General features: G+C 38.6%; 4 protein-coding genes across 4 annotated transcripts in view; 2 read left to right on the top strand and 2 right to left on the bottom strand.

The window, feature by feature from the left end:
- LOC130994894 (uncharacterized) overlaps positions 1 to 24,519 on the top strand; it is a 1,167,164-nt gene that overhangs the window by 195,831 nt on the left and 946,814 nt on the right. The window lies entirely within an intron of this gene.
- LOC130994415 (NADP-dependent malic enzyme-like) lies at positions 1,426 to 5,820 on the bottom strand. The gene is made up of 17 exons (XM_057919460.1): positions 5,809 to 5,820; positions 5,648 to 5,759; positions 4,530 to 4,719; positions 4,317 to 4,422; positions 4,042 to 4,107; positions 3,647 to 3,742; positions 3,476 to 3,547; positions 3,300 to 3,383; positions 3,111 to 3,209; positions 2,894 to 2,941; positions 2,755 to 2,808; positions 2,561 to 2,659; positions 2,387 to 2,476; positions 2,235 to 2,312; positions 1,981 to 2,146; positions 1,765 to 1,893; positions 1,426 to 1,651 (listed from the first exon to the last, which is right to left on the bottom strand). Exons 1-17 carry the CDS (start codon positions 5,818 to 5,820, stop codon positions 1,563 to 1,565), a joined length of 1,590 nt encoding a protein of 529 aa, XP_057775443.1. The 3' UTR covers positions 1,426 to 1,562.
- On the bottom strand, positions 5,468 to 7,256 carry LOC130994907 (pentatricopeptide repeat-containing protein At1g09900-like). Its single transcript, XM_057920041.1, has 2 exons — positions 6,090 to 7,256; positions 5,468 to 5,759 (listed from the first exon to the last, which is right to left on the bottom strand). Exon 1 carries the CDS (start codon positions 7,153 to 7,155, stop codon positions 6,112 to 6,114), a length of 1,044 nt encoding a protein of 347 aa, XP_057776024.1. The 5' UTR covers positions 7,156 to 7,256; the 3' UTR covers positions 5,468 to 5,759; positions 6,090 to 6,111.
- LOC130994805 (putative late blight resistance protein homolog R1B-16) lies at positions 20,329 to 23,244 on the top strand. The gene has a single exon (XM_057919871.1). The coding sequence runs from the start codon at positions 20,414 to 20,416 to the stop codon at positions 23,117 to 23,119; it is 2,706 nt and encodes a 901-aa protein (XP_057775854.1). The 5' UTR covers positions 20,329 to 20,413; the 3' UTR covers positions 23,120 to 23,244.

Raw genomic sequence — 24,519 nt, 5'->3', positions numbered from 1 at the left:
CGCACGCCACCCACCCCACCCCCCACCCCAAACATAAATAAAAAAAAATAAAAAAATTGAGAGGGACGGGTGAGTAGAGGGGTGGGGGGGGTGGGTGGTGGGATGGGGGTGTGGGGTAGGGGGTGTGGTTGGGGTGGCGAGAAAAATTATATAAAAAAAATGGGGGGCGGGGGAATTGGGTGGGGAGGGGGCGTGGGGTGGGGTGTGGCGAGAAAAATTTTAAAAAAATATTTTTTTTTTTGGGTGTGGGGTGGGGGCGTGGGGTGGGGGTGGCGGTGTGGCGAGAAAATTTAAAAAAAAAAAAAAAAAACAAAAATTGGGGGAGGGAGGGGGTTGGGGGGTGTGGCGTAGGGGGGTGGGGTGGCGAGAAAAATTAAAGAAAAAAAAATAAAAATTTAATGATTCCGATCTGAATAATACATACACCCATGATATCCCTAGTGTTAAGGGCAAAATTACAAGATAAAAAAAATAAACATCATGAGAAAATTATATCACACCTACAGGTTATAATAATATTATCATGATTTGAGAAAAAGGGCTGCCTGAAGAAAATTTGCTAACAAAAAGAACACATGATAAAGATGAAAAATAAAAAAAATTATTTATTTTCCACCCTTTTCCTACAAAGAGAACGAAGCCATAGAGATTAATTATTATGAGATATTTATATAGCACACAATTTTATACAATAGTATTTCTAATTTTTATCGAAAATACTAATTAACTATCATTGTTGGAACAAAATACTTATCACACCCCAATTATTAGAGGAATAAACTTTGATTGAGGTGCGATTGAATCATAGAAATAGAATTTTATTTATCATGATTTTCAACTTTACCATCTTTATAATTGTGAAGAATTTTCTAATGCAAGCTTGTAGGCTCTTCAATTTTTGAGAAAGGATTTTGAATGAATAATTTTACAATATATATAAATATATATATATATATATCTATATATATTTCTCTTGAATTCTATTTATTAAGTATGATTCTCTCTCCATTTACAATACAATAAAAGAGCGTTTACTTTGCATGATTAATAAAATGCATGATTGACTATTACTATCCTCAAGAATAGGATTTCTCCAATCCGACCTTTTCAATGAGATATAGATAATGCAAAACTAGTTCAAATTATAGAAATTATCAAGAGTTTTGGGATATCCCAAAATTTCAATCCTTTAAAGTAATTAATGAATTAGTCTTATCATTTTTATTTATCAAAGCTAATCATCCAAAGTAAACACTCTCTAACTTTTTTTATTAAAACATGTATTGTCCCCTTCTATGATTATTTTTTATGTAACGAGAAGGTATTAGTTAAAAACCATATGCAACTCCCTTTCCCCGCTCATGATACTACAAACAAACAATGGCAATAAAACTCAATAAAATCATACAAAGACGAGAATGAAAATAAACAAAAAAACTCAAACTCACTTTGCCATTAACTCGTCCAATATTATTACATGTAGTCAAAACCAAGATTACAAAACAAGCCTATTTGTGAAACAGAGCTACAGAAACTTCCGTAGACTAAATTTAGGGATTCGATTAGCGATAGCTTCCGTAGACTGGTGTGTACATACAGCTCTCTGCAAACTTGACGAGATCTTTCGGACGGGGAAGACGCGACGCCAAACCTACAAGGGCATTTTAGTCATTACCAAGTTCTCAAACCAATGTGTATATATAGTTATAATGTATTGGTGAAATGAAACACGACACGAGAGGCAAATAGGAAACATCATTTTACCGAGTTCGTATGCCTTTGCAGCTACGGTAGCTGCAATATGTGCTGAGATCTTCCTAATATTCGTAAACGGGGGGTATATCAGTCCTTTCGCGTAGTTCTCCTCTGTCACTTGAGCTGCCAAAGCTTCAGCTGCAGGTGAAGACAAGAGACAAGATCAGCTGATTGAAACATTAATGTATGCAAAAAAAAAAATGGTTTCGGTTTTACTAGACTCACAGGCTGCTAATAGCAGGTCGTCGTGTATACGTATTGTTCCGGACATGATCAAACCTAAACCAAACCCGGGGAATATGTAAGCATTGTTAGCCTGACCAGGCACGAAAAGCTTCCCGTTGTACTCTACAGAGTCGAACGGGCTTCCACTAGCAAATATGGCGCGCCCCTGCAAAAAAGACTCAAGATTTTCAGCAAGATTGACAATACATATGATTGAAAAATTGAAAGATTATAGAGAAGAAAAATCCATTTACCTCACTCCATGTGTACGCTTCTTCAGCCGTACATTCTGATTGTGAGGTCGGGTTTGACAGAGCGAGTATGAGAGGTTTCTGTAAATCAGCAGCCCGCAAAGGTAAGGATATTTTGTAACACGAAATGAATTTAGGATCGGAGAGAAGAGAACCTTGTTCATGGATGCCATGGCCTCGACTACTTCCTTCGTGAAAGCTTTTCCAACACTCGAAGTCCCTATCAAGACAGTCGGCTTGATTGCCTGAAAAGTTCAACGCTAAACCTTTAGTTGCCAATGCAAAGATCTCATTATCACGAGCAACGTTAAATAGAGCTAGCTCCCTACCTTAACAGCAGCTAATAGTTCCTTGACTGGCTCGTGCTCGTGTGCCCAAGGCTTCTTGAAATGCTGCAGAGACTCTCTACGTGAACTGACAATCAGACCCTGTTATATACCAGATCGCGTTTATGGTTAACTCTTAGACGAGACAAGCAAGTAAGCGATGATGGGAAAATGCAAGAAAATGGCAAAATACACACCTTAGAATCCACCAGCCAAATCTTTTTCCTGGCCTCTTCCAATGGAGTATTTGTCTACAAAACAAAAGACTCCTAAATCAGACATCGCGCTCCAGCAAGAAAAAATATATCGGATTTGATGATGATATTAGTCTGTTACCTTTTTAGATATCTCGAGAGCGATAAGTTCAGCTATACCAGTCCCGGCCTTCAAGAAACCGAAAATCAGAAGCCGGGTTAGAGAATTATATTTCCTCAAAAAAGAAAACACTTTGAGATAATGTCACTTGATCAATACACAAAACTATGAGGCTTAACAAATGCAGATATTATAAATTAGGAAAAGTAATCTTGAAGTAGGAAGAAATTAGGCTTACCTCTCCAGCACCCAAGAATAAGAACCTATGATCTGCTAGAGTTCCACCAACTAGTTTCAAGGCTGCAACGAGCCCGGCAAGAACCACGGAGGCTGTACCCTGACACAATGCAAGACCGATAATGAAGTTCGTCCCGTGATACCTGAAACTTTTAAGTATTTATGATGGTAAAAATGTTAGCGCATCTACCTGGATATCGTCATTGAACACAAGATGACTCGATCGGTATTTGGAAAGTAGTTCAAAGGCATTGTGGTTTGCAAAATCTTCAAACTAGAGAAATATGACAAAATTTCAGACGACTGCAGAAAACAGTGACTTGAAAACTGATGGATAAACGGCTTTGATGCTTGTGAGCGCAGTACCTGTACCAAGACCTTCTCCCCATAGTTCTGTTTAACAGCAGACATGAACTCTTCTAGAAGTTCATAATATTCCTATAAGAAAAACTAGAAGATTAGAAGGCCAATTCCAAACATGCTTAAAATAGATATAAATGCAAATGAGTACACTAGAAAAAGGAAATCAAGAGAGACCTGCCCAGTTGCTCTATTCTGCTTCAGACCAATGTAGAATTCATCATCTAATAACTTCTTGTTGTTTGTGCCGACGTCAATGGTTACGGGCAAGCACTGTCAACGGTCAAAAGTAGACAGTAAGACCGTTAAATACATGTGGTGCAAACTGATTAAATTGGAAAAGAAATGAACGGATATGGTAGAAAAAAGAGGAAGGTGATATCTTCATCAGTATGTATTCTTTTGGTTTAGGAAGGTTAGAAATTGGCAAGAACTTGAAGAATATTCAAGAAACTAATCAGAAATAAGTGAAAAAACAATAAATGTGTAGTTATATACTTCTATTAACATCCAAGAAAAATGTATGGACAATATTATGAGAAAGAAAACTAGGATAAAATCGATGTCCTTACAGCTGAGGGACGAACTCCACCAAGAGCCGTATACAAAGAAAGTTTCCCGACAGGAATCCCCATCCCCTGCAATAATTTCAAGTAACTTAAATGAGTTAAGGAGTAAAATTTTCTTGCATCAACACTATTGTTAAAAGAAGAATTCATTTATTAATTCTGAGTTTAAAGAAGTTCAAAACTCAATTTTTGCTCAACTTAGACATGAGCACGCCTTAGCTGCTGCTATACCACTTAAAAGATGCAACTTTTTAGCTTAAAGAAACCATCACCCTCACCTGGCAACCAAGATCTCCGAGCCCTAAAATGCGCTCACCGTCTGTTACCACAATAACTTGGATAGACTTCTCGGGCCAATTTTTCAGCACTTCAAGAATCCTTCCCCTATAAAGAGTTGAACTCACTTAGCATCAGATGAATACCTTAAACTATAATTTGGCAAATTACATTTCATCTAATGTAGAGTGACAAAGGAGGAAGTGAGAGAGTACTTCTCTTTCAAGCTGATGTAGAGACCCTGTGGACGACGGAAGATGCTACCATACTTCTGGCAGGCCTCACCAACTGTAGGAGTGTAGACTACTGGGAGAAGCTCTTCGACATTGTCGATGAGAAGCTTGTAGAACAGCTTTTCATTCCTCTCCTGGTAAGTTTGAGATGCAAAATAAGCATGCAGTGGTACTTAGAGTTAAACACTTTATGCAATGAAGATGAATCTGAATTCTTATGTTGAACACGAGTGAGTATCTAAAACGACATTGTAGAACACGAGTTAAACAATCAATTTTTAGATTGTGAAAATCTATGATGAATTACATTAGTGAATGAAATTGGTGATCCAAAGTTCAAATTAGTTTCATAGGTGGTGAAAAAAATTATTTTTCTGAATTCACTATTTTTCAAATCGAATTCATAATTGACTTGTTTTATACAATAAATTTATTCTGAAATTTCTATTATATCCTTCATTACAAGATTTAATTTAATTATTTAGAAAAAAAATAATTGGTTTTCATCGGCAAGTGTAATACTTTTGTTAATGACTTTCCCATTGAATTTTTTGCGAATAACTTGAACCTTGTTTTATTAATTTATTAGAGGTGATATTGGGTGCAACATGCAACATAATGGTGTAAAGGGTCCGGGTCAGAGTTTCATGCCGCGGATCGATCATGTTGCATGATGCAACATATTGCACCCAAGTTTTTGTCAATTTATTATATCCTCTAAAAGTGCAACAAAAAGCTTAAAATATGTAAATTTCTATTAAGTACTTCGATAAGGATGAAAAAGGTATAATTTTAATATATGAATATGCGTAAAAAAACATAAATTATTATAGAAAATATTAGTCTATACATAAAAAGCATTGTCATAGAAAGTTATTTAAAATATGAAGAAGCCGAGATAGATTTGACAGCCTAAGCTCGTGATATCTCATTAAAAATAAACTGGTGGAATTATAATTTAAACACAAGATTGTTACTCCATCAACAAAATGTTCAAATAAATACAAACTACATACGACTTAATATGTCCAATTCTAACAGTTACGAAACATAGAAATGCAGAGAGCAGCATGAATGAAATGTTGAGCTCATCTAAATACAACTTGGGGCACCAAGCACATAGAGAATCGAACTCCACTGCACGTCGGCACCATTGCTGCTTGCAACTTCGAGACAAAGGCCTCTGGCTCTAAGGCTATATGAATCCTCGCCCTGCAGTAGAAACGCATCACACAACAATGTATGCTATTGAAGAACAAACGCAGCATGACATATCGCAAAATAAAATCAGCAGAAATCTCTTGAAATGTTCATTTCTTGAAGCCTCAACATGAAATAAACAATAACTGAATATGTTCACTTTCATAGCTTTCTATCATTTAATCAATTAGAAACTTTAAATTATAACAGACCAAAACTAAATTTAGCACAGGACCAAAACTGCACACCTAAAAAAACAATTTCACAGTATCATTATTACACATAAGATTGATGAAAAGGTGAACAATAATACTATAGTTAAAATAATATTATATCACTAACCTCGTATATGAAGAAAAAAGAACTACGATACAATTTTCTTGGGAGCAAGGTTCTTCATCAATTTAAGAAAAAAATCATCTCCATTTTGTTCTTCCGCTTGATCAGTTGGCAGCGAAGAAGTTGCAAAATCTGCTGATAATCCCTTTTGGCGCATGAATGATGTTGCCTTGTGAAGCTCATTTTGCTTTAGCAAACTTCGGATGATAATGTTGTATGCCACACGATTACGCTCACAGCCACGGTTCTTCATCTCTACAAGCAAACGTTCTGCCTCCTCCACATATTCTTCTCGACAAAGTGAATCAATGATCATTGTATATATCCAAACATTAGGCTGCAAACCTTTAGAAGGAAGTTCCCTCAAAAGATCTATTGCAACATCACGTTTGCCACTTTTGCATAATCCATCAATTAGCGAGCCATACGTCACTATGTCAGGAGTAAATCCTTTCGCATTAATCTTGTGGAGTAATGAAAGAGCTTCATCAATCTCCCCATTCCTACAGAGCCCATCCAATAATATATTATAAGTATGCAAGTTGGGATCTACTTGTTGAGCTTCCATATCCTCAAAAAGCTTCCAGCCCTCAACAAATCTATCTTTCCTAAATAATGCATGTATCATGGTAGTATAAGTATGTGCATTATGCTTCAAACCTTTACTCGGAATTTCAAGAAAAAGAAGCCAAGCTTCATCGAGGCTCCCTTTCTTGCAATATCCATTGATTAAGCTACTATAGGTAACAACATCGGGTTTAAGGCCCCTCTCTATCATGGAATCAAATAGTCGTTTTGCATTGTTCACATCTTCCATCTTTCCTTCATTACAATATGCATTAATCAATATGGTGAAAGTGAAGACATCAGGACAAACATTTTGTTGTCTCATACTTTCTAAAGCATTCCAAACCTCTTCCATCTTTCCTTCCCTGCATAATCCATCAATTAGTGCGTTATAAGCCTCAACATGGGGACTCCACCCACTACTTTCTAATCTATGAAGCCAGTCACGGGCTGCAATGACCTGTCCAGATTTGCACAGCCCATCTATCACGTGCAGAATCATTACTCTATTAGGCACACAAAGTTTCAAATCCAGAACCTTTTCAAACAATTTCACGGCTTGGGCCTCTTTCTCAACCAAGAACTGTTGGAAATTGGTTGTGAGTAACCAATGTTTAATAATTTTTCGAGTACCGAAAACATTTAATTTAGCAGAATTAAATGAGATAGGATCGATCTACGTTCCGAGTAGATGATCGTAGTATATTTATTTACTCAAAACCGATTTCCGGTGAGTGAGAAATAATTGTTTAAAGTTGGGTACTTGAAACATGGAGTTGTGGGAAAAGATAAGCATTAAATAAGATTTAATACTTATCCCACATTGGAATGTGGATCACATTTATTACAGTATAAAAGCTATTACATCACAGGATGTAATAAAACTGTGTGCACACGTGACGGGTTGCACAGCCCACACGCGCGCGCCGCCGCCGCCGCCGCCGCCCGCCCGGCCCGGCCCCGGCCCCGACGCCCGGTCCCGGTCCCGGTCCCGGTCCCGTCCCGTCCCGTCACCCGACGCGCGGCCGTGGACTTGGACTTGGATCTTGGCAATTGGTCTTTGGGTGGTCTTTGGGCCTACCCTAGGCCCACACCGATTATTATCTTTTTGGACCAACGAAAACTTGGGACGAGGCGTATGGCACACGAAGCCCACTAGGGCTTGGCCCGGGAGGACCCTTGGTCTCCCAGGAATGTAACTGCAGAGCCGTTACTTCTGTAACCGCTGTCGGAGAATTCATGGCAAATTGAAACAGCAGGGCTGTTACGTCCGTTTCTGTCTGTAACTCCCGACACACTTGAATACCATCAATGGTATTAACTCCCCCTATTGATGTGGACTGTGCCCTATAAATAGGACAGCCTCCATGCATCATACTACACCTAATCACAAGCAACATCACTCTGCATACTGCATCTGTTGAGTTCTGTTCTCGCCTCGTTCCAGTTCGTCGGAGCTCGTTGGTGTGCGGTGCTGCTACCTACGAGACGAAGCCGTTTCATCTTTGGGGACGACACGCCAAACCGAGAGCACTACCGGGGCGTATCTCGTCTTGCGGACAGAGGATCCTCCTCGACTCGGCTTTTTCCTGGTTTATTAATTTGTAATTTCAATACAGTTTTTCCCTTGTATTCTCATCTCCTACATTTCTGTGTTACATTGTACTACGCCCGCAAGCTTGTATTCCAACAATCGCAAGACGAGATAAGCTTGCAACGTGGGAGTTTGAACTTGTAAACTGAACTTAAAAACTTTCGAAACCTAATACCTTTGCTGGAGATGTCGACCGGTCCTGCGAACTCCACCGAGGCTGCCAACGCCGCTGCCGCTGCTTCTGCCGCCGCTGCTGCCGCCGCCGCCGCCGCCGCGGCCGCATCAACCGTGGCACCCGCCACCTCTGCCGCTGCTGCCTCCACTTTTAGTGGTGGCCCTTTTGGTGGTCCAACACCGATACCTTTCTTGTTTGGTGCTAACCAAACGACTTTTGGAGGAGATAGTTCCGTGCAAGGAACGGTTGGCCAAACCTCGTTTGGGTCAACGATTGGTTCCACTTCGAGTGGTTCCATGGGGTCCACTTTTGGACGAACGATTGGGGCCTTCGGGACCAACGTGGTGAGCCATGGCAACATGGCGGGATCGGTGCCAATGCAGCCCCCGAGGGCAAATGCAATAGCCGAAAAGCCACCTAAGTTTGGTGGGTCACACTTCAAAATGTGGCAGCACAAGATGATGTTCTACATCACGACTTTGGGCTTGGTCGAATTCCTGTGGGAAGACGAGCCACCTGCGCCGGCGGACAACGAGACCAATTTTTGGGTGCATGCCGCATATGACGATTGGCGCTATGGCGACTATCTTTGTAAACATTTTATTTTAGAAGGTTTAGAAGATAGTTTATACAATGTATACGCCAATGTAAAGACCTCCAAACCACTTTGGGAGGCACTAGAAAACAAGTACCGTAGTGATGATGTAATAGCTAAGTTCTTAGACTTTAAGATGATCGATGGTAGATCGATCATGGATCAAGTGCAAGAATTCCAACTTATCTTGCATGAGTTGGAATCCGAAGGGATGAAAATGCCCGAAGCTTTCATCACTGCGGCGGTCATCGAGATGCTACCGCCAAGCTGGATTGACTTCAAGAGCTACATTATGCAAAACAAAGAGGAAATGACTCTTGAAGGTCTCATGGTTAAGCTGCGCCAAGAATTTGACGTGAGGGAATGTATGACCAAGGTCGAAAACTCACCTCAAATCAAAGGCAACTTGTTGGAGAAAGGCGGTCCCTCCAACAACAAACGTGCTCGCCCAAATGCCAAGGACAAGGGCAAGGCAAAAATGAAGGATTGCTACAACTGTGGCAAACCGGGTCACTTGGCAAAGGATTGCTACAAGAAGAAGAAGGCGAGACGTGATATCATTATCATTGAGTAGAAGTTGATCAAGACAACTTGGCGGCTTAGACTAGAGTTTGAGTCCAAGTTGTAATAATCGTTGTTTAGATAGCACTTTGGTAGAGCATAGCCAATGAGCTTATCTAACTCAATAATAATAAGAATGAGTTTATTTCTTATCTATTTGAGTGTTGTGATTTATAGCATTGTAGACATGTGAATCTAAATGCGATAAAAAAATTAGTAAATATGGATTTACTAAAAATAAACGAGTTTAACACTCAAAACAAATGTCAAATTTGTGTTGAAGCAAAAATGACGAAGTCTCCATTTCACTCTGTGGAAAGGAGCACTAAACCTTTAGAACTAATTCACACCGACGTGTGTGATCTAAAGTTTGTGCAAACTCGAGGTGGTAAGAAGTACTTTATCACTTTTATCGATGATTGCACAAGGTATTGCTATCTTTATCTTCTAAAGATGAGGCTATTGAAGCTTTCAAGAACTTCAAAACAGAAGCCGAGAATCAACTTGGTAGTCGAATTAAGATGGTTGAAGTGATAGAGGAGGAGAATATGTTGCTCCGTTTGAGGAATTATGCAACGCTAGTGGTATAATACATCAAACAACTGCTCCATATTCACCTCAATCTAATGGTGTTGCTGAACGCAATAATCGAACTCTTAAGGAGATGATGAATGCCATGTTGATTAGTTCTGGGTTACCCCAGAACATGTGGGGGGAGGCTGTTCTATCAGCCAACTATATCCTCAATAAAATACCACTCAAGGGAAGGGACGTCACTCCCTATAAGTTGTGGAAAGGCAGAAAGCCCTCATACAAATACCTTAAAGTGTGGGGGTGTTTAGCCAAGGTGCAAGTGCCTCCACCCAAACAAGTCACAATCGGTCCTAAAACAATTGATTGTATCTTTATTGGGTATGCACTAAACAGCAATGCACATCGTTTTTTGGTTCACAAATCAGACATTCCAACAATGACTGTAGGAATGACGATGGAATCAAATAACGCTGTCTACTTTGAGAATATCTTTCCTTGTAAAGACAAGGGAAAAGAAGAAGCTAGTACAAGCGACAATACTAGAGAAGAAGCTGCTAGTTCTGAACCTGTTGAGACAGTGCCCGAGTCGCGAAAGCGACCAGGCTCTGACCTTGAAGTGTCAGAACCAAGACGTAGTAAACGAGGCAGGATAGCCAAGGACTTTGGTCCAGAATATATCGCCTTCATGCTAGATGAAGAACCTTCATCTATCAAAGTGGCGTTCTCTAGACCAGACGGACTACTCTGGAGGGAAGCTGTCCAGAGTGAAATTGATTCAATCATGCAAAACCACACTTGGGTGTTGGTTGATTTACCTGAAGGTTGTAAACCCTTAGGATGTAAATGGATCCTAAAAAGGAAATATAAAGCTGATGGATCAATAGACAAATATAAGGCGCGCTTAGTCGTTAAAGGATTTAAGCAGCGTGAGGGGTACGATTTTTTCGATACCTATTCACCAGTGACGAGGATTACATCTATTCGAGTGCTTCTCGCGATTGCTGCTCTGCACAATCTTGAGATTCATCAAATGGATGTCAAAACTGCGTTCTTAAACGGTGATCTGGAAGAAGAAGTCTATATGGAGCAACCTGAAGGGTTTGTAGTACCTGGACAAGAGAAAAAGGTATGCAAACTAGTGAAGTCTCTCTATGGACTAAAACAAGCGCCGCTGCAATGGCACTTGAAATTTGACAATCATGTTGTCAAATGGTTTCAAAATCAACGAATGTGACAAATGTGTCTACATCAAGAACACCAATAACGGGTACGTTATGGTATGTCTCTATGTAGACGACATGTTGATTATGGGAAGCAGCAATCATATCATTGTTGATACAAAGAACATGTTAAAAAGGAATTTTGACATGAAAGACATGGGGTTAGCTGACGTGGTCCTTGGAATGAAAATTCTCAGGACCACCGATGGAATAACTTTGACACAATCTCATTACATTGAGAAAGTGCTCAAAAGGTTTAACGCGTTTGACAAATCGCCTGTAAAAACCCCATTAGAACTCAACGTTCACATGAAGAAGAACATGGGTGAACCTGTTGCACAGGAAGAATATGCAAGAATCATTGGGTGCCTTATGTATATTACAAACTGCACTCGACCTGATCTTGCATGCCCAGTGAACAAATTGAGTCGCTATACAAGCAATCCAAGTAAAGAACATTGGAAAGCACTTGAGAGAGTTTTGAGATACTTAAAGTATACTCTAAATTTTGGAATACACTACACGAGATACCCCCCGGTACTTGAAGGGTACTGTGATGCTAACTGGATATCCGACGCGAAAGACTCGTTATCAACGAGTGGTTACGTGTTCACTATAGGGGGAGGAGCAATCTCGTGGAGGTCTACAAAACAGACATGTATTGCTAGATCCACCATGGAGTCAGAATTCATCGCTTTAGACAAAGCAGGTGAAGAAGCCGAATGGCTACGAAACTTTTTGGAAGATATTCCATGTTGGTCAAAACCCGTGCCGCCCGTCATGATAAACTGCGACAACCAAGCAGCTATTGGGAGGGCGAAAAGTGGGTTGTACAACGGTAAGTCTCGACACATACGTCGACGACATAACACCGTAAGACATTTGATCGAAAGTGGAGTTATCTCAATTGACTATATAAAGTCAATAGATAATCTGGCCGATCCGCTCACTAAAGCTTTGAATCGAGATCAAATGTATAAATTGCTAGAGGGAATGGGTGTAAAATCCACAAAATAAGGATGATTATAGTGGTAACCCAACCATGATGACTGGAGATCCCAAGAACGTGGTTCAATGGGAAAACTAAGCTATAAGATTCCAAGTAGAACACTCATCTACTTGCATTCCCTAGAGAGCAACTGAGTGTTGAAGCCTGCTTAGTGGTAAGGTTAAGTCATTGACTTTTAATGATTCCTAAACACCTCGGGGAGGTTGAGTATAGCAGGATACTCGGAAAAGAATCACCTATATAAGTGAGATGTGGGGGCCGCATCGACCTAACACTTACGAATCCAAAGAGCTGTCCAAGGCCCGCAAAGGACAAAAACGTGAGAACGAAATGAGGTTGAGGCGTTAGTGTGTTAATACTGTTGTCTCGGTATACACGAAGGAGAAATGGTTCAAAGACATCAAGTTCTACCAATTCACCAGTATATCCGATAGTATTAACTAAGGATGGTTCAAGGCCGCAAACCACCTATTCTAATGCACTAAGGTCTCTTGAGAACAGAGCTTGTGTCTGCATTTGCATTTGGCTATTTCCACTCATGTGGGGGATTGTTGGAAATTGGTTGTGAGTAACCAATGTTTAATAATTTTTCGAGTATCGAAAACATTTAATTTAGCAGAATTAAATGGGATAGGATCGATCTACGTTCCGAGTAGATGATCGTAGTATATTTATTTACTCAAAACCGATTTCCGGTGAGTGAGAAATAATTGTTTAAAGTTGGGTACTTGAAACATGGAGTTGTGGGAAAAGATAAGCATTAAATAAGATTTAATACTTATCCCACATTGGAATGTGGATCACATTTATTACAGTATAAAAGCTATTACATCACAGGATGTAATAAAACTGTGTGCACACGTGACGGGTTGCACAGCCCACACGCGCGCGCCGCCGCCGCCCGCCCGGCCCGGCCCCGGCCCCGGCCCCGTCGCCCGACGCCCGGCGCCCGGCCCCGGCCCCGACGCCCGTCGCCCGACGCCCGGCCCCGGCCCCGGCCCCGGCCCCGGTCCCGTCCCGTCCCGTCCCCGACGCGCGGCCGTGGACTTGGACTTGGATCTTGGCAATTGGTCTTTGGGCCTACCCTAGGCCCACACCGATTATTATCTTTTTGGACCAACGAAAACTTGGGACGAGGCCCAACTCGGTTGGGCCTACGCGCATGCACACGAAGCCCACTAGGGCTTGGCCCGGGAGGACCCTTGGTCTCCCAGGAAGCTTCCCACGTAACTGCAGAGCCGTTACTTCTGTAACCGCTGTCGGAGAATTCATGGCAAATTCAAACAGCAGGGCTGTTACGTCCGTTTCTGTCTGTAACTCCCGACACACTTGAATACCATCAATGGTATTAACTCCCCCTATTGATGTGGACTGTGCCCTATAAATAGGACAGCCTCCATGCATCATACTACACCTAATCACAAGCAACATCACTTTGATACTCTGTATACTGCATCTGTTGAGTTCTGTTCTCGCCTCGTTCCAGTTCATCGGAGCTCGTTGGTGTGCGGTGCTGCTACCTACGAGACGAAGCCGTTTCATCTTTGGGGACGACACGCCAAACCGAGAGCACTACCGGGGCGTATCTCGTCTTGCGGACAGAGGATCCTCCTCGACTCGGCTTTTTCCTGGTTTATTAATTTGTAATTTCAATACAGTTTTTCTCTTGTATTCTCATCTCCTACATTTCTGTGTTACATTGTACTACGCCCGCAAGCTTGTATTCCAACAAGAACAACCCTTTGATGAGAGTGCCGATAGTCGCACCATCTGGTTCGTAGCCGATCTTGAAAAAGAATCCCATTATAGAAAAACCAGAATATATGTCTTTCAAGAGACAACAACAGTTAACAGCAATAGTCATGGTGTAAGCATTAACGGGGACACTCATCCTAAGCATTTCATCGAACACATCAAGGGCAAAAGAGTACTGCTCAATCTTTGCAGTGACACTCATAAGATTGTTGTACATAAGAACAGAAGGCTCCGGGGACATACTCTTCATTTTTTGAAACAATTCAATAGAATCATTTAATTCTTTAACACAGCTAAAATCGATTCTGGATGGCTTAGGTTGAAAAGCCTTGGAAGAGAAGAGAGAGAACGGAGGAGAGATAATACCCGATTTATGCGACCATCGGTTGAGAAATCCTCTTCCATGAATGAGATCAATTGCAGAAACAGCTGCCCTTCTGCTCATCTTCCTTAATCGTTGAGATTGGATCTGAAGAAAGGGGTGAATGGAGTTTGCGATTTTACTGTAAATTTATGCTGATTTCTTTTGTACTGATTCACTACCGATTTCATATAATGTGCTAAAAGCTACCTACAGAATTTTGGGCTTCAACAAATAATATTTAGGCTCAAAAATGTTTTGGGCTTTATAATAATGTTTTGGGTAATTTCATACATAACCCAGCCCAAATCCTAGCCCACAGCCCAGCCCAACCTAAAAAACAAGACTTCTCAAGAATCTCAACATATAAATAAACTGATAGCAAACTATTAAGCAAATAGGCATTGCACGAATTCCTAAGCAAAATCAGCAATAGTAAAGCGGTAGCTCTCGTCCCCTAGAAAAAAGCCGTAGTTCTCATCTCTCACTCCAAAGTCTTGATCAATTTGAATCCAACAATTTCCATCATCCCAACTTAGAATTAATATCAAAATTCATCTCATTTTTGTTGAATTTAATTAATTTTATAATATGGAAGATTGAAATAGAGTAGAATAATTTTTAATTATTTATTTCAAACACTTCTATTTAAATTGTAACTAGTACGCTCACCCGTGCGATGTGAATTATAAATAACAAATACAAGGAAAAATATAGTATCCAACTATTCATATTAATTGCTTAACATTGTATATTGATTTGTTACATTTATGTTATTTTTATCCTATTTTTCTTTCTTAATAATTTTTAATGTTGAATTTGAGTTAATTTTCAAGTTAAAAGTAAAATTACGAATTATTAATAATGAAAATTAGTTCATTTGTTTAGAAAATGAAACATTTTTTTTAAAAAAAATGCATAAAAGTATGTCTTTATATGTTTTCAATCTACTATTAAAAAAAATGTATGAAAAGGAAGTGTACGAAATACTCAAAAAAAATTCTTCGGGGGCACCCGCCCCAAACCCCGTGTAAATATTTTCAAATGTCGTAATTCAACAAAGGTCAACCCCCTCCCCCCCCCAACGTTAAATCCTAGATCCGCCCTGCAAGCTGGATGCGCGACACAGAGCGGTGGGGTAGGGCATTGAAACTACCAAGTGGAACAGAGACTCGCCGACGGTGACACCGTGGCAGACACAAATCGCACGAGGAAGGTGGGATTTCGGTAGGGAGCGAGGGAGGGATTGATTTCGTGAGGGAGAAATTTCGCAAGGGAGAGGGGAAAATTTTGAAGGTAAAGAGTCAGTAATTTGGGTCAAATAACATATATAGAACGGGTCAAAAAACGGATCATATACACGGGTCGACCGGTCTCTTGTAAGTTTTTGCGTATGATAAATTAGTACGATCATCCGTGCGATACATGGCGAATCAATGACATGTTCAAATAAATAAATATAAATAATTAAAATATAATAAAATGTAAAATATATTGTAAAAATATATGAAAATAATCCATATCAATTACTCAATAAAAGCTCAAATTTAAAAATGTAAAATTTAACCCTTGTATAATCTGTAATAATAATCATAGGCTCCACTTCAAGTAATTTTAATTTTTAACTTGTAACAATATTTAGATGAATATAAAAACAAGACAATTAAGTGAGTACCATAGCCTACGCAAAGGTGTTTTGATTTATTAAACCTGAAACCTATATAGGGTTGTCTTTCACTCAAAGCTATCTTTCCTTGCATTGGTTTCACACATAAACATTTGTCAGGGTCCACAAGTATTTAGAAAGGCCAATAAGGGCTTAGGCGGAGCCTGTGCACGTATGTGAAAACTCACAAAGACATAAGCAAATCTATAAAGGTTTAGATAAGCATGTAAAGGCGAAAGTATGCCTGTAAAGGTTTAGATGTCTATCAAGGCGAAAACAAACCTGTGAAGATTTAAGTAAACATGTAAAGGCGAAGGCAAACCTGTAAAGATTTAAGTAAGCCCATAAAGGCATAAACTCGAAAGGTGTAACCAAACTTGCAAAGGTGTAAGTAAGCCTACAAAGGTGTAAATGACCCTATGAAGGCGTAAACAGACAAACTTGTGAAGGTGTAAATAAGCCTATGAAGGCGTAAACAGACAAACCTATGAAGGCGTAAACAGGCGTCGTATATGTACCTGTGACATTCTTTTAAACATTCATGTAGCCCGAAGACTAAAACATTCTTGTAGCCCGAAGGCTTAAACATTCCTTTCAACATTCCTATAGCCCGCGTAAGGTTTTTAGGTTACTTATATTGTTGTGAGTTATCCTTCGCTTTTGAAATCCTTCCTGAGCAGCGTTAATCGTTGGATATATCTGTAAGCGTGTTTCTTTATTTTGTTGAGCATACTTGATTTTTATTCATGATCTGGATCACCACTAGTTCATGAGGGTTACCCTTTTTGTATTCATGGCATTCGATCAAATTTTCCTCCAGCCTGCATCTCGTTTTATTTTCTTTGTTTATTCAGTTGTTCTCATAAGAATTCTCAAACGACAATATTATTAAAATATGAAAGTCCAAAAAAATAGGGCATCAGTTATATGGACTTTGAGGAATGCTTGAACATATGATTGATTATATCCAACTTTTTCTTTTTCTTTTTTTGCTATCTATATTACAAAAAATATTTCACATTCCTAAAATCAATCAATTCGTAAGGGAATTTAAGCTTTTGAAAATAAATAAAGTAAAATGTAAAATCCAAGCCGACAAAGTCTATCTCTTAAAGTAGCTTAGCAAGAAACAACTCTCTAGATAAATTGATAATGATATTTTGTTCATTAACTTTCAGCTAATTAACACGTCAAACTAATAACATAATTTTCGGATCAAACGTACGGAGGCTATTAGATAATAAGGAAACTTCGTAGAAACCCCTTTCTGAAGATCATCTGTCATGAATACCAAGCCTCTCTGGAAAATAAACCCAGAAAGGTGACGAACGTTCCCTCTTTATTCAAGGAGATAAGAAATAAGCACGTAAACATCCACTGTCATTAACTTTCGAAGAGAAAATGTTACTCACCGGAAACATCAAGAAATAGAAAAAAGGGGATTAGCACTTATCATGACAACTAAAATGATCAGAAAAATTAGTAAAACAGAGGTTACCTCCATCAGGATTCAACTTATAGGCACGTCTCACTCAAACAGAGCATAATAAAGGTATTTCCTCAATTTGGATGACCTACAATCAAAAAATTCCCAAAAACAAGGAAGAATTCCCAGAAAATCATGCGAAAACTCATAACAACAAGTCAACCAAGGACACATCAAACATTATGCAAATCTAAGAAAATCGCAGCATACACCGTGCACCCACTCCACTCTTTGATCACACAAACAACGAAGATGGTCAGATTTGAAAGCATGTTTGCCGATCTAGCCCGAAACCCCTCATTCATCGCAGACTCAAACCGGAACATGAAAAAAAAAAAAAAAACCATCAAAACGTGAAGAACAAAAACCCCATAAAACACCCAACTCACGCCTTAACCCACTTTCCCATAGACGGCTCCAGTTGGTGAAGCCTTACACGAACACCTAATCTAAACACATATGAAGGCGTCGAAGATCACCTGTGTTGTGGAAGAAAACGGAAGAAACTCGTAAACTCTTGCAGACTCAAAGCTTTAGAACATAGAACTTTTCTATTTCATTCAACCTGACCTCTGAAGAAGATTACAAGGGATTTTATAAGGAATTACAAGGGCAAATGGTACATTCGATTTTTCACTACGACTCTACGCACTCTTCATGCTATGATACAAACGAGGGTCATTATCTAGAAAGATATTCCTTGCTAACTAACTTTGCAACTTTACAAATGTTACGTGCTCCTTAGGGCAGCGCAGGTGAGATGACGCCAGCCTGCGCAGGTATCATCTCTCTTGGTTCTCCTCACTGGTGTTTGGAGCCCGTGATGTGATGTTGTCTTTCCTTTGATCCTTGGATAAGTTCTTTGTTGATGATGATATTGCGTGACATTCTGTGCAGGCAACTCTTTGATACGGCTTGATCACTTATCTTCAAAGCAGCGCGGTCGACTCCTTGACATGGCTTGGTCACTTGTCTCCGAGGCTGCGCAGGCGTGTTATCTCTGTTAGTTTAATCACATACGCTTATATATATGTTCGTAGGTCCTGCGCTGATGAGATCCCTACTCCTCATCAACCCGTAACAGAGTCAACCATGTATAATTTTGGGGGATGGAGGGAGCATGACTTAACACATGTTCAATTCTAACAGTTACCAAGCATAGAAATGCATGGACAACGATGTACACTGTTGAAAATAAAAAAAATCACTGCTTTTAACTCTAACAACAATAACAAATGTATTCAAACCTCAATATAGAACATTCATTTGTTGATTTTGAGCACAAACTTTCTTAACAATCTATTTCAATTTCTCATATCTTTATCTTCTCCTCTTATTAGTTCATGAAGCAAAGCAGAAATGATGTTCGAATTGACCTCGAATCCTCTCCAACACATCTCCTCCAAGAAATGAATCGCCTCACGCATCTTATTGCTCTTCACCAGATTCCACATAATAATGTTGAACATCACGCCATTGGGCGCACAGCCGCTCCTGTCCATCTCCTCCATCAACCTCTTCGCCTCCCTTCACGCCCTTCGTGGTAGAGGGAGTCGAGCATCATGTCGTAGATTTCTGCATTTGGATTACGCTGTTGGAAGGGAGATGGTTGAAGAATCTTATAGCATCATCAAGTCTTTCGCCCTTGCACAAGCCGTTGATTAGAACACCGTACATTACGATATTAGGATTCAGGCCTTTAGCCTCCATGACCGTGCCACATTTCATCAAGGTTTCCGTCTTGCATTGTATAAATTTTAGATTCTTTTTGGATTTACAGTTTGTGATGCTCCCGTAGTCCCGTTCTAGTTAAGAGGACCATGCTTCGTCATGCAACTGAGAATATATAATCTTAATTAAAATTTAATAATGTCTTAACTTTATAGTCTTTTAATTGTAAAAACAAAAAAATCTTACTTTTTATTCCAGACGATATAAATGTGTTTATATCAAATAAGCGTACGAATTTTAATATTTAACGTATAATTTATGAATTATATGTTCTAGAAATAAGTGGAAGAATTAAAAGACTTGTCAGCATCATTTTCATTCCTAATAAAGATGTCGTGCACCATAAATTTTTTCAACAAGAATGTGGGTACTTTTACATGTTTTTATAACAATTATTAATCTCAACATATGTTTTATCAAAAAAATTGAATAGTTAAGCAAACGTATCGAACCTCATGAAACTTAAGCAAACTATACCGAAGATCTCCTAGGAGGTTTGGTAAAAGTTTCACAAGGAAATTCAATCACAAGACTTACATTTTTAGAAAGATATGAGTCTAGTTTCTTTGGATAAAAATGGTAACCAAAATTTTTCATGATCTTTAATTTGATATGCAGATTAAATTTTTTATAATTAGTAGAATTTCACATTTTTTAAAGAAATAAAACAAAAAAATAAAAAGATAAAGAAAAAGGAAATAAAAAAATAGTATATGATTTACAAATAAACCTTTAATTAGAACTACAAAATTACTATTCAATTTTCAAATTAATTTCAAATTAAAAGTTGTTTTTTAATAGATTATATAGATTATAGATGGTAGATTTCTATGCATCCGGATTAAACAATTCCATCTTCATTGCATAATTTCTTGTGAAGTGGCAGAGTCAATATTAAATCTATCTAAACGAAATCTATCTTTCCAATTAAATTTTGCCACGTGGATAGAGAAATGATGGTTGATATTTCAAAAGATAATAATATTGCTCTCTCATCCAAACAAACACTCTTTCGTCTCCAACAACACTACCGTTGACCAGTTTCCATATTGCAATCTGCAGTTTAATCTGAGATGGCAGCTTATGCAGCTCTTGCTTCTCTCTTGAACAACATTGAGCAGATGATGAGGCATCCTACCCTTTCCACTTCCTTCGACAACATTCAGATCCAATCTCTTGAGGAGAAGGCTGCTTTGTTGCTTGATTTCATTGAGACCTATAACTATGTTGGTGGAGTTAGCCAAGAAGTACAAGATCTCGAAAGCCTAATCGCATCTGCAGCTCATACAGCTGAAGATGTGATTGAATCTCACATCGTCAATCAACTCCTTCCTCTTTCAGCTCATGATCGCGAAGCAGCTTTCAGTTTTTCTTTGTATCTACAGAAAAAAAGGGCAATTGAAGAGAAAAATGAAGCTGCAGTTGGAGATGTTGATCAATTTCATGGTGAATCTAACCTCAGCAACTTTGACTATCTGCGGCAGATAATTGAAGACATGGATGCTATCATCCACAAGGCCAGTGAGTTGAAGGAGAAACAGAGATTCAGAGAGGAGCATTCAACACCTCCTCTTACTCTTAGTCTTACTCAGACCAGAGAAGAAACTGCTATGGTGGGATTTGGTGATGAGTTGATTCAACTTCTTGACGAGCTCACCGGTCATCGATCCAATCTGCATACCATCTCAATCGTGGGTATGGGCGGCATGGGTAAGACTACTCTTGCCAAAAATATTTATGCTCATCAACTCATCATTGAACGCTTTGATATTCGTGCTTGGGCTACCGTATCCCATCAATACAATGCTGAACAAATTCTTCAACAACTTGTTTTTGGCCAAGGAAAATCCTCTGATAAAAGTGTAGATGAATTAGGGGAACAATTGCATAAAACTTTATTTGGTAGAAGATATTTGATCATATTAGATGACATATGGAGTGTTGAAGCTTGGAATGAAGTGAGGCGTTTCTTTCCCGACAATGGAAATGGAAGCCGCATTGTTCTAACTACTAGGTTGTCAGAGGTGGCTAACAATTGTGGCTCTTCGTGCTTTGCGAAGAATTTTCTAGATGAGAATAAAAGTTGGGAATTATTCTGTAAGAAGGCATTCCAAAATGAAGATTGCCCTACTGAACTTGAAGAAGTTGGAAAGGAGATTGTTAGATTATGCAAAGGACTAGCATTGTCCATTGTTGTGATTGGTGGGAGTCTTCGAAAGTCTCCTAGGACCGTACGATATTGGAAGAGTGTTGCCAAACATATAGAATCAAGTCCCAACTCAAAAGAGAAGCAAGAAAGCTTAGATGTATTGATTTCAAGTTATAACCACTTGCCTTCTCATCTAAAGCCTTGCTTTCTTCATATTGGAGTTCTTAAGCATATAAAGTATAAGAGCCTCAATATCTCGAGAATCATCCAACTTTGGGTTGGTGAGGGATTTTTGAAATCAAATGGAGGGCGAGTTTTGGAAGAGATTGCAGAGGATTACTTGAAAGAACTTGTTGATAGAAATCTGATATTGGTGGGCAGACGAAGTAAAAATGGGAAGATGAAAAGTTGTGATATTCATGATCTTTTAAGAGATCTATGCTTAAAAGTAGGTGAGCAACAAGGGCTTTTTGATGTGATCAGTGGAGGCCCTATACAAGGCACAGAACGCCGCCTGGTATGTGATAAGGCTCCTCGGTGGTCGGACAACGATAGACCCTTACTTACACGCTCTATGGTGGGATATGCGGAGTTTCCCATGGAGGACACTTATAAACATAGATTGCTGAGAATTTTTGATGCAGAATATTACGGATTTGTCGAAGAATTATTTGGGTGTGTTAACTTGCGCTACCTTGCAGGCGTTCGTGCCATGGGCCACGACGTGTTTGAGCTACCTAGTTCAATATCCTTGGTATGGAATTTGCATTCTTTAATCTTTGGTCGGGGTGCTCGAGTTGTTGCACCAATTGAAATTTGGAAGATGCGACAACTTAGGCATATCGAGTGTGGTGGTGGAATTTATCTTCCTCATCCCGACGGACAATTGCAAGATGATTTGGTAATCTTGGAAAATTTTCAGACGCTTGGGAAAGCAGTGAGTTTGAGGTTGAGTGAGGATGTGTGCAACATCATTCCCAACATCAAGATATTGCATCTTGAATATGAACGTGATTATAGTTTGAAGGAGTGTTTGTGTAATCTTGATCGCTTGCATAAACTTGAATCACTCAAACTGTTTAGCACCATTGGGTGGGGGCATGTCAAGCTGAATGAGGTGCTCAGATTTCCCAGTTCGCTAAACAAGTTGACCTTGAGAAGTTTCCAATTTGAATGGGATGATCTGACAATGATTGGTTCGCTGCCCATACTGGAAGTTCTCCGGATACAAGTTAACTGGATTTGCAGGACGTGGAGTCCTGTTGATGGGCAATTTCAACGCCTCAAGTTCTTGAAAATTGAGTTGTGTGATCTGACATGTTGGAATGCAGATAATTGTCATTTCCCAGTTCTGGAGAAGCTTATTCTTCGTTATCTACATAAATTGGAAGAGATCCCATGGGGTATTGGTGAGATACCAACACTCAAACTTATTCTTGTGGATGATTGTAGTAACTCTGCCGCGATTTCAGCTATCAAAATAAAAGATGAGCAGCTCCAATATCAGGAAAATGATGATGACCTTCAAATCCAAATTCGTGTCGGCGAATATAAACTGGAGAGCTTCATGGCAATGGTGGAAACAGAGGGCTTGACACTCGATCATGTTCAATTTAATGTATTTGATTGATATATATGATCTTCTTTCTTTTGTGTGGTACCCATCTTGTGATAGTGGGCAATTTGATGATTTGTTTCTTTCTGTTTGTTTGTGTTGCCATCCAATACTACAAATTGCATGTTGTTATATTTCAATTTTTATCAGACTAACTAAATGGCTTGATTGATAATTATTTCGATATTTCTGTACTACACACCCAACCCAAACAATACGTATACTGGAAATGTCATCGAATTAGCCGTTCATTCTGTCAAACTTATAAAGTGATCATTGTGCATATTTCATGAACAAGTCAACAACTATAAATTATTTAATGTCAAAAAAAAACTATAAATTAGTTGCATATATATATCACAAACATAATAAATTAACTTCTGTTTTTTTTATTTAATATCCTCAAGCTGTTCGGTTTGATGGGTGAGTTTTGTGCCAAAAGATCGAGCTCATAATCCTTCGTATATTCATTTTAGATTGATATTTATATATATCTATCTATACCTAATCACAATAATGTAATATCATATTATTGATATTACCCTAATCACACTTCTAAATAACTTTGAACTCTTTAAGATTACTCACAATTTGTATATAGATGAGAACTTTCAAAGCAACATATCCAAAAAAAAAAAACGTATTGAGGTAAATACAGGTTAGTAACATAATATCAAATAGTAGTATTATTACCCTTTCATGGAATATTATTAGTAAAATTAAATTATAGTATACAAATTTCAATTGGATAAATATAAAAAGGTTACACAGCATCTAATTAGTTTGCAAATTTAACTAAGAATTTATGAATTCTTATTATTTAACTTTCTTACTAAAATTCTATCTATCATGTATTATTATTTTAATTTCATATATTAAGTATGTATTAAATTTTTTGAATATAGGTCATATTAAATTATTAATATACTAAAAGGAAAAAAAAATAAACATCAAAATAAAGATTTTTTTATTTTGATATTTGGGGGAGGTGGAGCAGTGGGGTTTGATCCCTAAACCTCACTGCTCGCAGACAAGAGTTCGCACCGCTTGATGTCCCCAATAAAAATAAAAATTTGAAAAATGTAAATGCTTAAGGATACGATGAATTATAAATTTAAGGATAACATCTCTTTAGAATGTACTTATAGGGTGCATTCTTTTTTGTTGTAATATTATCATGAGAAAAAAATGGAAATGAAAAGGTGGGAAAATTTTATCATTTCCACTCTTGTAATCTCATGTTCTCTTTGATGAAAAAGAAATTTATCTTATACTTCATTTATCCTATACACATGTTCTATTTGTTGGAAAATGATGGATAAATTGTTATAACTTATTAGTTATTACCCTTATTATTTACTTAACTATTTTATGCTATACTTTCAATTTTGCCGCTGACCCACCACCACTTCCCC

This window comes from Salvia miltiorrhiza, chromosome 7 (genome assembly GCF_028751815.1).
Source record: "Salvia miltiorrhiza cultivar Shanhuang (shh) chromosome 7, IMPLAD_Smil_shh, whole genome shotgun sequence".
Lineage (NCBI taxonomy): Eukaryota > Viridiplantae > Streptophyta > Magnoliopsida > Lamiales > Lamiaceae > Salvia > Salvia miltiorrhiza.
The sequence above is the reverse complement of the archived record's forward strand: the minus strand, read 5'-3'. Positions and strand labels throughout refer to the sequence as shown.